At 44.7% G+C, this 13,301-nt stretch overlaps 1 protein-coding gene across 2 annotated transcripts in view; it reads right to left on the bottom strand.

The window, feature by feature from the left end:
- The window catches only part of TTC6 (tetratricopeptide repeat domain 6), a 297,795-nt gene that overhangs the window by 94,777 nt on the left and 189,717 nt on the right, over positions 1-13,301 (bottom strand). For both annotated transcript variants that reach the window (XM_088471191.1, XM_088471190.1), the window contains 3 exons: positions 12,741-12,891; positions 10,253-10,335; positions 342-418 (listed from right to left, as the gene is read on the bottom strand). In XM_088471191.1, the coding sequence (XP_088327317.1) occupies positions 342-418; positions 10,253-10,335; positions 12,741-12,891 (311 nt within the window). The remainder of the gene's footprint in view (positions 1-341; positions 419-10,252; positions 10,336-12,740; positions 12,892-13,301) is intronic.

Below are 13,301 nucleotides of genomic sequence, written 5' to 3'. Positions count from 1 at the left end.
TAAATTACCAACCAGTTCCTAACTGTAATTTTTCAAACACAGCCTGTGACATGGCAGTTAGGAGCTTATTGGCTGGTACTTTACCTCCGTTCACTTTATCTCCATCCAAGGCTTAGTAAATAGACCCCCGAGTTTGAGAACCACTGCCCTATGCTATTCTGTGACTTTTATATTTTTCCACTATGGCATCAGATAAAAAGTATAAGGGATAGACTTGGACTTGTAACATAATCACATGCACCTTCATGGATATTTGATGTAGTAAAAACCTGTTAATGAAATAACCAACACAATCATCAGACTGCTGTACTGTAGACACGTAGAAGAATACTGCTCCATACCTTCAGTCATCTTGGCTGCATGGTGAATGCAGAAGCTGGCAAGGTCATATCTCTTCATCTCATACAGATACTGCCCCCTGCAGGAGACAGACATTGTATTCACTAATGGCCAACATGACCTTTCTTTGTTAATGACTGAATTTTAATGGAATGTGACCTTCACAAACTGATTATGTTGGCTGAACCCTGTGGCTCTCATTAAAACAAAATATAGGTTTGGAACAGATCATTGCTTTTTAAATGATGCACTGCTAATTGTTAGTATAGCAAAAGTTTACACTTGAGCCACCTGCTATAAATATATTGTGTGCTAATCTGCACAGTGAACCTGAATATTTCAGTATAATTAAAATAATCAAAAAATTATCATACTAATTTCCGATATTGCTGGGGATATTCCTGCTGGGGTTACATAAAGAGGTATATTTACTAAAGTGCAGGTTTTTACAAGTGAAGTTGTTGCCCATAGCAGGGCCGAAACTAGGATTTTAGTCACCCGGGGCAAGGCAGTAATTTGGCGCCTCCCCCTCCATGTTTTGATATTACTGATTGTTTTACTGCACCCCCCAAACACCCTCTCTTTACAATAATTTTACTTACCCATAAAAGCACAGAAAAACCCTCTCACCTCACAGCCCTCCTCATCACAACCTCACAGCCCTCCTAATCACAGCCTAACACTGCAAAGCCCTCATCACAGCCCCTCACTGCAAAGCCCTCTTCACAGCCCTCCTTATCAAGGGTCCCTCACACCACAGCCCCTCATACCACATCCCCTCACTACACAGCGCTGCCTCACTACACAAAGGCCATCACTAAACACAGCCCCTCACTATACACAGCCCTCCCTGCAAAGCCCTCATCACAGCCCTCCTCATCAAGGGTCCCTCACACCACAGCCCCTCGCTACACAGCGCTGCCTCACTACACACAGCCCCTCACTACACAGCGCTACCTCACTACACACAGCCCATCACTACACAGCACTGCCTCACTACACACAGCCCCTCACTACACAGCGCTGCCTCACTACACACAGCCTCTCACTACACAGCGCTGCCTCACTACACACAGCCCATCAATACACAGCACTGCCTCACTACACACAGCCCCTCACTACACAGCGCTGCCTCACTACACAGCGCTGCCTCACTACACAAAGGCACTCACTATACACAGCCTCTCACTATACACAGCCCCTCACTATACACAGCCCCTCACTGCACACAGCCCTCCCTGCAAAGCCCGCATCACAGCCCTCCTTCTCAAGGGTCCCTCATATCACAGCCCCTCACTACACAGCACTGCCTCACTACACACAGCCCCTCACTACACACAGCCCCTCACTACACAGCGCTGCTTCACTACACACAGCCCTCCCTCACTGCACAGACCTCCCTCACTGAACAGCCCCCCTCACTGAAAAGCCCCTCTCATCTCCCCACCAGCAACAGCATACTTACCTGCTGGCTCTTGCACAGCAGCGGACTGGAGGCGGCGGCAGCGTCGTGTGGACTGGAGACGCTTTAATTGTGATGGACGGGCCTAACGCCGCGGCCATCCTCAACGCAGGGCACTGTGAGTATGGACTGGGAGAGATGTCAAGAGACACTGCAGGAGACAGGGGAGGGGGGCTGCCTGCTGCCATGTGTTATGGTAGCGGTGCGCACAGCAGAGGAAGAGCCGGGCCCAGCGCTACTGATACTTGTGGCACCAGAGTGGACATCAGTGAGGCGCCCGGTGCACATGACCCTTCAGCCCCCCCCTAGTTGCGGCCCTGCCCATAGCAACCATTCAGATTCTACTTAATATTCATCTAGCACCTTCTAGAAGATAATAGCTAAAATATGATTGGTTGCTATGGTCAACAACTAAAACCCGCACTTTAGTAAATATACTCCAGAAAGTCTAAAACGAAAGAAACTCTCAATAGGGCGCTATAGATCAAACAGATCTGTAGCAGCTGTGAGGAGAAGTGATATTACAAAAGCCAGGGCATCAGTGATGTCAGAGTTGGATGTCCTTTTCTTGTATGAGCAAATATCTGTCTGCACACTTATGGTGCGTACACACGGTACAATTAAAATGCACGATATGGACGATAACTATATCGTCCATCGCCCATGCATACAGGCCAACCTGGTAGCTATCGACCAGGTTACTACAGGGACTTTGGCCATCATTGGTGAGTTCATGGTGTGCTGGATGATCGATATCGATCATCCAGAACACCCGGGAGATCGTTCAACGATATCGTTATCGTTGACGATCATCACGTGTGTATGCACCAATACAGTACTTTTCCATGTTTGTATCTTAAGCTCCACATACTTTAGACATATTTGCTTATTCTACAGGGTTGTTCGGGAGAGTCACAAAATTTGTAGCGAACAGTGTCATTACTGCTTCTCCCAGTGGCGTCACTGGGGTCGATGACACCCAGAGCGGCCAATTAATCCCACACCCCCTTGCCAGAGCCGCGTGCGCCTGAAAAGTGGGGTGTGACCTCACAGAAATGGGGCATGGCCTCGAGGCACACCCTTGTTTCATCACTCTGGTGGCGTGCCCAGTACTCCAGGAGATGCTGCGCTGCCCTCCCCTCCTCAGTGACTGGCAGCCAGGTGCTGCACAATAACAACACAGAGCAGCACCAGGTTACCGGTCACTGTGAAGGAGCTGGCATTTTGGTGTCGCCCCCTCACACCTGGTGCGCTTCGCACCCCCCACACTCCCTAGTAATGCCACTGGCTTCACCCTTCACATTGCATCCCCTTGTCTTTTTTTTAGTTTTTATTAATATTTAATTATGCAGTTTAATGTCTTAATGTACTCTCAAGCTACAGCATAGAATCATTTTGTTTGACTCTAGGCATCTTTTGCATATATACCTGCCGAACACACTTGTGGCATCTTTCTACAATGGAAATATTGTTCGGGAAGTTCCTCCCAACACTGTTGCAGAAATTTCCACAAACGTGTTGCACTTGTAGGTTGCTCTGCTTTCACCCTTCTGTCCAAGTCATACTAAACCAGCTTCATGGGGTGTAAGTCTGGAGACGGTGCTGGTCATTCCATGATTTTAAGCTACTGTCTTTTCCTCTAAGGTAGTTCTAACATAGCCTGGAAGTATGTTTTAAATCATTATCTTGCTTAAGGATGAACCCTTCACCCAGGGCCCCCAAGGGGAGATGGGTACTAATTACCTGGGTCTGGCCTTGTTAGAGGGTCCCAGGATCACCTAGTTGGTCCAGGGAGCAGCAGCAGTCTCCTCTACCTGCATGATATGCGGGGGGAGGTATAGCACTGATCGGCTCCCCCTGGACCTGCCCCTGGCTGAGGGGCATATGGCGCCCATCTTAGCCGTGCATGGCGGCGACCGTTTTTATTCATATTTTTTTATGGGCCTCCGCAATTAGACCACGCCCAGTACCTGGGTCCAGACTTGCCTTCACCAACTAGGCTAAAGGTATTTGCATTGGTATACGAACATACTGTGGTAGTCCTTTTGGCTCTGGATGCCAGCAACTTTGTGCAAGTCGCTGACTTGGGATGCAGCATAAGAACCCCAGACTAATATGCTTCCTCCTTGACAGCTGGTGTAGCAGGGGTTTACTAATACCCCTTTTCCACCAAAATTCCGGGTCTGATCTGGAGTTGGAACAGGGTTCCTATGAGGATCAGACCCGGAATTTAGCCGGCGCCAACTCGGGATATTCCCGAGTCGGCGCCGCTCACACCGCAGTCGGGTCTGCATAGACTCGGCTTTTCCGGCGTGAAAGTGGACACTTGGAGATGACGTCATCTCCAAGCGCCACTGAAGCCGGACCAATCGGCCGGCTTGCGGCGCACTGCAGGTCATCAAGACCCGGAGTGCGCTGTACACACTGCAGGGTTTCAGGGGTTACTCCCGTGTTAAACCCTGCAAGTTACCTGGGTTGGATTGCCGGGTCACTCGGCTTTAAAATACATGGGGTGTTTTGCTATAAAAGCATTGCCCTTTTAAATTTCCAGCTTTTTATAAACAATATATAGCAAATTATAAACACAATATATTACTTTTATATGGACAGGGCAATTATTAACATTTATATCTATGTTTTTTTTCTGTTATGTTGGTTATAACTTTTAAGCGTAAAATAATTTTCCTCAGTTGTATGCGCTTGGCGGTACTTAATGATCTTATAATAATGAAAGCTTGCATTAGTACACATGTGGGGTAAGTGGGAGATTCAGTTAAGTGTGAAGTACTGCAATGTTTGGCAATTGTCATTGTGGCTGTTTATGTGGAACTTTGCTCATGTTTGCTTCTCTCTCTGGGCCTGATTCAGAGCTCTGAATCAGGGCCGGCCCTCTGGTTTTTTTGAGCGTCCTCCTGGCCGCCCGCATAGCTGTGGGTAGCCAGGAAGATGGTCGCGATGGTCAAGGTCATCGCGACCATCGGGCCCCAAGAGTGCTTTCGACTCAAACAGCCGAAAGCACTCCCACTGACCTCACTTGTGAAGTCAGTGGGGCCGGCCCCAGATGGTAGGTGTTCCCATGGGAACGCCTCCGTCTGGGCAGCCACGCCCCCGGCCCGCCCACCAAAGGGGGCGTGCTGTCACTCAACATCGACAGCACGCCGCCTTTGGTACGAGACCCGGACCGACAGTTTGCCCATCGCTATCCGGGTCTCGCGCATGCGCACGATGGAACTGGCTCCGTTGTGCGCATGCACACTGGGCCACCATCGACCTGCTTGCGAGCGCTCAGCGCTCACGAGCGGGTCTGAATCAGGCCCTCTATACAGTAGGATGCAAACACAAACTAGCGAGGCTTTCCTGTCAGATTATCCGTGTTTTATTAGCAAGTGAGGGTCAGATGGAAGATCACTGCTAATTGCTGGCACTCTGAACCAAACTAGTAGATGCAAGTGCATTTGTGCTACATAAATATTCGTCTTGCGGAAGATTTGTCCCACTGTGCACCCAAAATGCGCCAGTGTTTTGAGCTTTGTGTATCTACCACCTATTGATTGGAGAGGAAAACTACTGGCGAGGACATGCAAATGCTGTACAATACAGTAAGGGTGTGTAGACACTTCTTTGAGATTTGTCTTTTCTGGAATATATGTGTGTTTGAAATACATTCTTTACCTCAAGCGCAAATTCTGTAGAAGACAAATGACAAATACAGTTTTCAAAATAATTGTTATTACCATATATTTGCTTTTTGTTCTAGATTTAGGAGTCAATCCCATTAGCCGCAAGTTCCCTCGTGGCACAAGTAAGTGAGTTTATATGCTACACTTACAAAATCTGCAGGTTTGGAGGTACTGTAAGCATAGGGCTGCCTACAAATACCTGCAAGTCTGGGACGAGATCTGGCTGCGAGGGGGGCGAGTTGTTGTGCCGTTGCCGGTGTTTATATAATTGCAACGGTAACTTCCGCTCCTCACACCTAATAGCACTGACCTATAAATGTTGCACATAGTTTAAATTAAAATATTAACACGGAAACATACTGCGATTATGCAGCTGTATGTTTGCTCATATGCAAATGGACAACTTCTATGTTTAACTATAAATCATCCCTTTACTATATGAGCTATGCTGGTGAAATCAGCTAAAATTCACATAGGAACTAATGTATATGAATAATAGTCCTCAGTCACCATCTAGTGGTGATTTTACATAACAACAGACATCAGCAAAATACATCTCTTAAAGGGGTATATAAAAGTCACAGATTTTGTGAATCACTGTATGTTATAGAGCCTAAATCAGAAACAAATCACCAGAAAATTGCATTTTCTTTATTAAGTATTAACACCAATGCCATATTATTCCACGTTCTAGCAAAATCTATAATTTTCCACTACCAAACCAGAAGATGTGAAATGGGGAGTGGAGCCACGGGATCAGAGAACCAGCCACAACATCAAACTTTTAAGAATCCAGAAGAATCGGAGAGTCATCCGATATCACCCGAATACAATACCACTGAGTTAGATTCAATGACTCATGGATTCTATGCCTTTGGTCCAAGGTCAAGGTTGCAATATAGTTTCCCCAGGTTTGAAAACATTTTGACACGCGGGTTTCTTTCTCAAGTGTAGTCTAGATCCAGTTCATGTTGAAAACATGGAAGACCTTCTCTTGAAATAGCGACAATGTTGGAGGTGTAGCATCGATCCATGTCTGAAAAATTGCCTTATGGGCCACAGCACTACTAATGAGTAAAAGCCGTCTACAACCTTTCGCCACTCATTGGCCTTCTGGCAGAATTCCAAATATCGCCCATACGTCTGTAAACGGTAAGTAATTCACTAGATGCTCTAAGGCATATTTTCTAACCTGCAGCCTAGAGACCCTAAGCAGAAGGCAGTTCCAAAAATAATTATATAGATCTGCCACCGGGGATTGACAACAAGGGCAAGAGGCCGAAGAGGATATTCACGCTAAGATCTGACAACGAGGAGAGAAGTACGCCTTCTGAAAAATGTGCAGGGAGCAGGTTTCAGGAAAGTTGAAGTGTTTTCAATAAAATATCACATGATTAATAAGGGAGGGCCTGTACCCATCTACTCACTCCAGAACGTACCTCTTCATGCTGCATCTGTTGTTTTGTCGCAGAAATTAATAGTGCTGCAAAATTGCTCTTTTAGTTGCCAGTTCCCATAGAAGCATTGTGTTTAATTCTGAGAACAATCTGACTACAGAAGTAACATAATGTTTATGTTGTATAAAAGCAAAAGGATGTGTTCAGAACAAAGGGAACCATTCAGATGCTTCAGTATATGAAAGAGGCAGTTTAAGCAAAGTGTCTAGGAGCATGCCCATAGCCTATCATGTAAAAATCCCAGTAGACTACAATCCTCTAAAAATTGCCTTTCAATTGAAGAATTGGCATAGAGGTCTTGTCCCTGTCCCGTAGATACCGTATTGTGGCTGGGTGTTTGTAATTTAAGATATGTGAGAAGTTAATACTGCCATTCGCCTTTGTTTGTTGAAGCTTAATCAGCCCTATAATTGGGCACTTGAGTCCCCAAAAATCGAAAGCGGAACAGAATCGAAAGCTTTATGGGTGTCACTGTCGAGGCTGAGCAACATACTCCGGGGATATGCCTGGCGGGTGCCCGCCAGAACAGCCGCTATTGCCATACGTATTGCCCTGACCAAACATATTCCATGCACAAAGCCAGTCTGATGTGGTGTCAATAAATCTGGTAGGATAGATTACAACCTATTAGCCATTACTTTGGCAAGTAGTTTAAAATCTGAGTTTAGGAGTGAAATTCCACGATACAATAAGAGAGGGTCTTTGCCCGGCTTCAAAAATAGCGTTGTGTAGGCATTCGTGAATCACCAGAAGGTTAGAGCATCATGAAGAATCTTATTGAACAATTCCAATAAAATAGGTGTTAAACTATCTTTTAAAAGTTTGTAGTAAGAGCCTGAAAAACCATCAGGTCCAGGGGATTTAAGGGGGAGCAATGTCGCTATCAGCCTATGCACTTCCTCCTTCGAGACATATCTAGACAATATATCTTGTTGTTCCTGAGTTAAAGTGGGCAAAAGAGCATCAGTCACTAATTTTTCCTGTAATCTCCCCTTCACTGGAAATGATTGATAAAGATTTGAAAATGGGACAAGATGTCTGTAGTGGTGATATGCATTCTATTGGGTAAAAGGATCTCTAATAGCTGTAATGAAAGAGCACTTTGCCCAGAGTTTGGACATAAGCGCGAGAAGTTTTCCATATTTGTTGCCCCATTTATAATATATTTGTTTAGAGTAGTCTAGATGAGTTCTAGCCTGCGCTGTCATAAAAGATTTGAGGAGTTTTTTGTTCTTACTAGATTGATTAGATCGATAGCACCTAAGTGGCCCTGCCATCGCATTCTGCAGTGCCTGATATTGTCTCTTTGACTCCTTTTTAAGTCTAGAAACGTACGGCATGATGTAACCCTGCATAACAGCCTGTCCAGATAATTGGTCCACGATACCGTTAAAAATCACTTGAAATCCTCGGCCAATAGTCTGGGAAGCGCCAAATACGGTCCGTGTGAGTCAGAGAGGCATGCCGTAGATCTAAGGACACTGGGACGTGGTCTGAAATTAAAATATCACGTAGCTCTGCTGCACATACCTGGGTCATTAAAGAATTTGATATTAGGAAGTAATCAATCCATGACAAGGACAGCGTAAGGCAAAAGTGCAATCTGACTGAGCCAGTGTAAACCCCGTGGTTGTGGGAGAAGTATACCTGTAAAGACTTTTGTTGTTAAGTGTCAGTCATTAGTGTTAGCCTATAGGGATCTTTGGGGGTTTGGCCTTGCTGGTATATTAGGTCTGTTAGCAAAGTCTCCTCCTCTTTGTGTCTGGAAATTTCTAGCCCAGGAGTCGGGGAAGTGTCTGTACAATGTGATTGTATAAATCTGTGCATTGTCTGGCTTTTCTTGTTTTTTCTTTTCTATGCTTAAATTTATTCTTTCCTTCCTCCTTTTTATCTCATTCTATGCTGCTGTCCCTCAATCTACTTTCTTTCTACTTTTTAATTTTCGCTGTGTTCTTCTCCCTTCCTAACTATACTCCTGTTGCGCGCCCTCCCTGATGGGGACCTTGGTTTATCATGCACTCATGATCTAATACATGCATTTGTTGGGTCTGATGGGGACCTTTTTGTCAGGGGCACTTTTGCTTCTGTTTTGTGGAGGCATTGTTTAAGGCGATGGTGGAGTTGGGTTTAGTTTGTTTGGTGGCGGGCTGCGGCTTTGAGTTGCCTCGCTTTGGTGGAAAGAACGGTAGTGTGCTTTTAGTTATACAAATTAGATGGGTGCGCTCTCCTGGTTCAATGATAGGCCAAACCCGTCCCTTCCGGGAATGACATAACTCGTCCAGGCGTGCTTTTTGGGGAGAGTTGAACACCAACGAGTGATGTGTTTGGTCTGCATGTGTCTGTGGGAGTGTCCCTTCTTTGTTGTCCGCCACCATACTAACTTTAAGCTCACAATTAATTTCAATTGGCAACATCTAATTAGATAACCCAAATTTAATCTGATTAATTATTAATAATCTGTCAAATAAATTTGACCTTTAATTTTAAATCCAACTCCTGTTGTCCGTGTGTTTATTTTTAGATAAGTTTTAGTTGTGTTAAGTCGGTAAGGTATAGTGCGCATATCAACCATAGGGAGTTTATGAATGATGAGCTCGGAAGAGATGGGTGTACGTTCTCTCCGACCCATGCAGAAGCCGCCAAGGATCAGACAACTAAAAGGGATTGTATATGATGCCAAGATGGTGAATTCAGTCTGTGTACCAGCAAGCACCTGTCAATAGTTGGATCATCCACCTAGTTATAATCGCCTGCCAAATTCAGCTCATATACTGTTCAACGCGCAGTTTGGACAATTTAGATAAAAATGATTGGGTGAAAGATTCGGGGCATACAAATCAACTATAGTACAGTTATGTCCTTCGATGGCCAGATCCACCAGTAAATAATGACCATCAGGATCGACTAGCTTATCTAATATTGAATAATGCAAAACTGCAGTTTTTAAATAAGGGACTTAGCAAGTCACTTCCCTATATTTATCAATGTTCTGAATACAAATCGCTGGATGTAATAAGCAACGAGTGCGCATTACTGCGGGGAAAATAAATGGAACATTATAGGTGCCTCTGGCCGGCAAGCTAGCTGCAATAAGGAGCTCAGGAAGCTCTGATTGGCTCTGTCTTATCTTGGAGTAATGAGAAAGCAGCCTATGATGTGTGGGTTTTAAATTCGCTGCATATTGTCAGCAGTTTCCATACAGCAGTTTTGTTGGCAATATCGCCATAAATTTGGAGTATATTGCTGCATCCATTTCTGTATATAACTACACTGTTGCTTACACGTCTATTGTCACTTGCATAATAGGTACTTACCGGATTATGTAAGGCTCAGGAGAGTCTGGACGCAGATGGATGGCGCATGTTATATCCTTCAAGGCACCGGGTAAGTCTTTCATCTATGGGATGTAACACAGACAGATATTATCCACCCAAGGATCTGATTATGATGTTTTATCTTAAAGCAGGAAGATAACTGGATCTGTGGCACATGGCTGTCTTTATTACATAAGGTTATCACTACAGTATGTACAATGTACAGCTTTTAATCACCTTTTATACCATCACACCCTATTTAGATACTCACAACCATTATGTTGAATAGACAAATCAGATCAGTATGACAGTTCATTATACATTTATGACAGTAGGAAATGCAGCCACTCCTGAATCTCTGCATCATGATGTCAGCCTCCTACATGAAGTGTAACATTTCTAATCTGCTTAAACAATATGGGTGGGGGACAAAGCCGTCATCAGAGATTTCAGGTCACAGTACTGGAGTGATGGACAAGTGGGGGGGGCATAACCACTCCAGTGTGGACATTGAGAAAGGACTCGTCATACCTACCACAGGAAGACGCACAGAATCCACAGGACCTGGAAGATGCCGCTGGAGCAGCCGTATTGCCGTACCAGGGAAGTCGCCACTGAACCACCAGAGGCATTTTGTTGACATTGTAATAATGTTGACATTTCAACATGATCAATGATGACGCGCCAAGTCTGTTAACATTACATCCATGTCGACTTTATGAATGGCGACAAACTATATAACACCCATATGCTGCTGAATGGGGTAAGGCCACACCAATTCGGGGACATGGCTGCACCTTCTGGGCGTGCCTGGGTGCAACAAAAGTATTTAAATTCAATTTGATATCATCTGTTTGTCAAGTTAGTAGACATTTTCAATGCAATCCTGAGCTCTCTTTTTTTTCTCGAAGTTTTATTATGTAATGACATCCAAATCCATCCAGTGAAATGCCCAGAAGAGACTCCCTGGGTTAAAGTTCTTCCCGGTGCACTCCACCGCGAGGTCCGACCTGGACCCCAACCACTTCATTAGGCATCCCAGACCAATTGCCACCCCTCTGTGAAGTTTTCATCCAAATCCATCAAGTGGGAGGCCCAGAATAGGCTACCCGGGTCAAAGTTCTGCCCAGCGTACACCAACAGGAGATCCGACCAGGACCTCAACCCCATAGTATGTCTTCTGGAATCCAATGTTACCACTCCGCGAAGTTATCATCCAAATTATGTGATGTCTTCCAAATCCATCCAGTGGAAGGCTCAGAACAGGCTCCCCGGGTCAAAGTTCTGTCCAGAAAACACCAGAGGGAGGTCCGACCAGGACCCTACCCCACAAAAACCTGGCCAGGATCCAACTGGACCACCTTGCGTTGGTTTCATCCCAACTGGTGCAAGGGTGCCCAAATGCATAACCAGACAAACAAAAAAAAACTAACAGACTTATGAATTTTATATATAAGATATATGTTTTTTCATGCAGACATTAGAGGTGTATTAATGCCCCCCCCCACCCCCTAAAAAAGAAAACTTCTGCCAGATTATTTGCGATCTCCTGCGCTGATGACATCTCATTGGCATACAGGTTATTGGAATACAGGTTAATGGCATACAGGTTATGCAGACAATTTAGAAAATGTTTCTCCTTTACTAGAAGTTGATCAGTTAAGGGCAAATAATATATCAACAACTGTTATAATGTTAAATGGAAATATTTGCTATCTGTGGTTATTGAGTGTTTTTAGCTCTTAAGTGCAGCACTGGGTTCTGATTCAGAGCCGGACGCTATTTGCGCTCGCTCGTCCAGAAAAAGGGTCTGGATATTTAAATTGACCGTTCGCTCTTTGCGGTCTGTTGATGCCTCTATGTCTGAACAAAACATGCGCTCGCTATTTTTTAAAAAACGCCCCCTGGCCGCTCGCATCATACGTCATCTCCGCTATTTATTAGATTAATCGAGTACATCGAAAGGCGTATGAACTGCTCGCTATTCTTGTGGTAGCATTTTCCTACCGCAATCATGCGAGCAGTTCTGGCTAAAAGACGCCCAACTGATGTGGTCGATGACGCTGCTTTGTTAATTATGCACACCCTTAAAACGCCCGTTTTGACCGTTTGGCACACCTGCGTTCGGATCTCCACTCCCCGTTTTCAAGCACCTTCCCCTGTTACCACCAACAAACGCCTCACTCTGTCACTCAAATTAGCAGGCATTCGCTATATTGCAAGCACACGATTTTCGACCGCACTGACTGGTTCGCGCATGCGTACTAAAACCTATACGCATGCGCAGATGTGAGAACATCGCTCCGATCGAACGAGCGGCCGCTTACGAGCAGCTCTGAATCAGGCCCACTGTTCAGGAGCCGCTCCATGGTTACACCCTGACTGATACTGCTATGTTCTGGAATCCCCTGATTTAACCCCAGGGTGAGCTCCTTGTGACCCTGGATAAGTTTCCTGATGCCTTTGTCTTTATTGCAAGAATAGGTACCTGTCTGTAAACCTGAGCCCTGCAGAGATATGCCCGAATACAGAGAGAATCGACTTTTATGGCTGCAGAGAAGTGATGAATTGCTTGAGGATACTGGTGGAGATGCAGGAGACAGATTAGACCCAGATTCACGTGCGCCACTGTCACAGTTCTGAGGGAAGGCAGCAAAGAATATAACATACACAATTTATGTACGTTACAAAATCTTATTGAATCAAAATGTTTTTACACTTTACACATCAGCATGGCATAGAAAGAAAGCTAATAAATACCACACAGGTCGCTACAGGTCTGTAAATTAGATACAGTTATATATACCGAGCAGCTCTATGTATTTAGTTGTTGTTGTCCTATCTAAGGACAACAACAACTAAAAAATAAAAAAAACTCTCACACGATCATGTAAAAATGTTGGTTATAACTACAGAAACAACCAAAATGAGAAAGACAAGCAATGTCTGTGTAAAGCAAAGCAGTTGTAGTCTTCAGTACGTAGAAAAAAACTTTACGCAAATCTTCTATACTGTAGAACACAACATATATAAATTACAATCTCAATCT

This window comes from Taudactylus pleione, unplaced genomic scaffold (genome assembly GCF_031769625.1).
Source record: "Taudactylus pleione unplaced genomic scaffold, aTauple2 ptg000113l, whole genome shotgun sequence".
NCBI lineage: Eukaryota > Metazoa > Chordata > Amphibia > Anura > Myobatrachidae > Taudactylus > Taudactylus pleione.
Note: the sequence above shows the minus strand (reverse complement) of the source record. Positions and strands in the feature narration are given on the sequence as shown.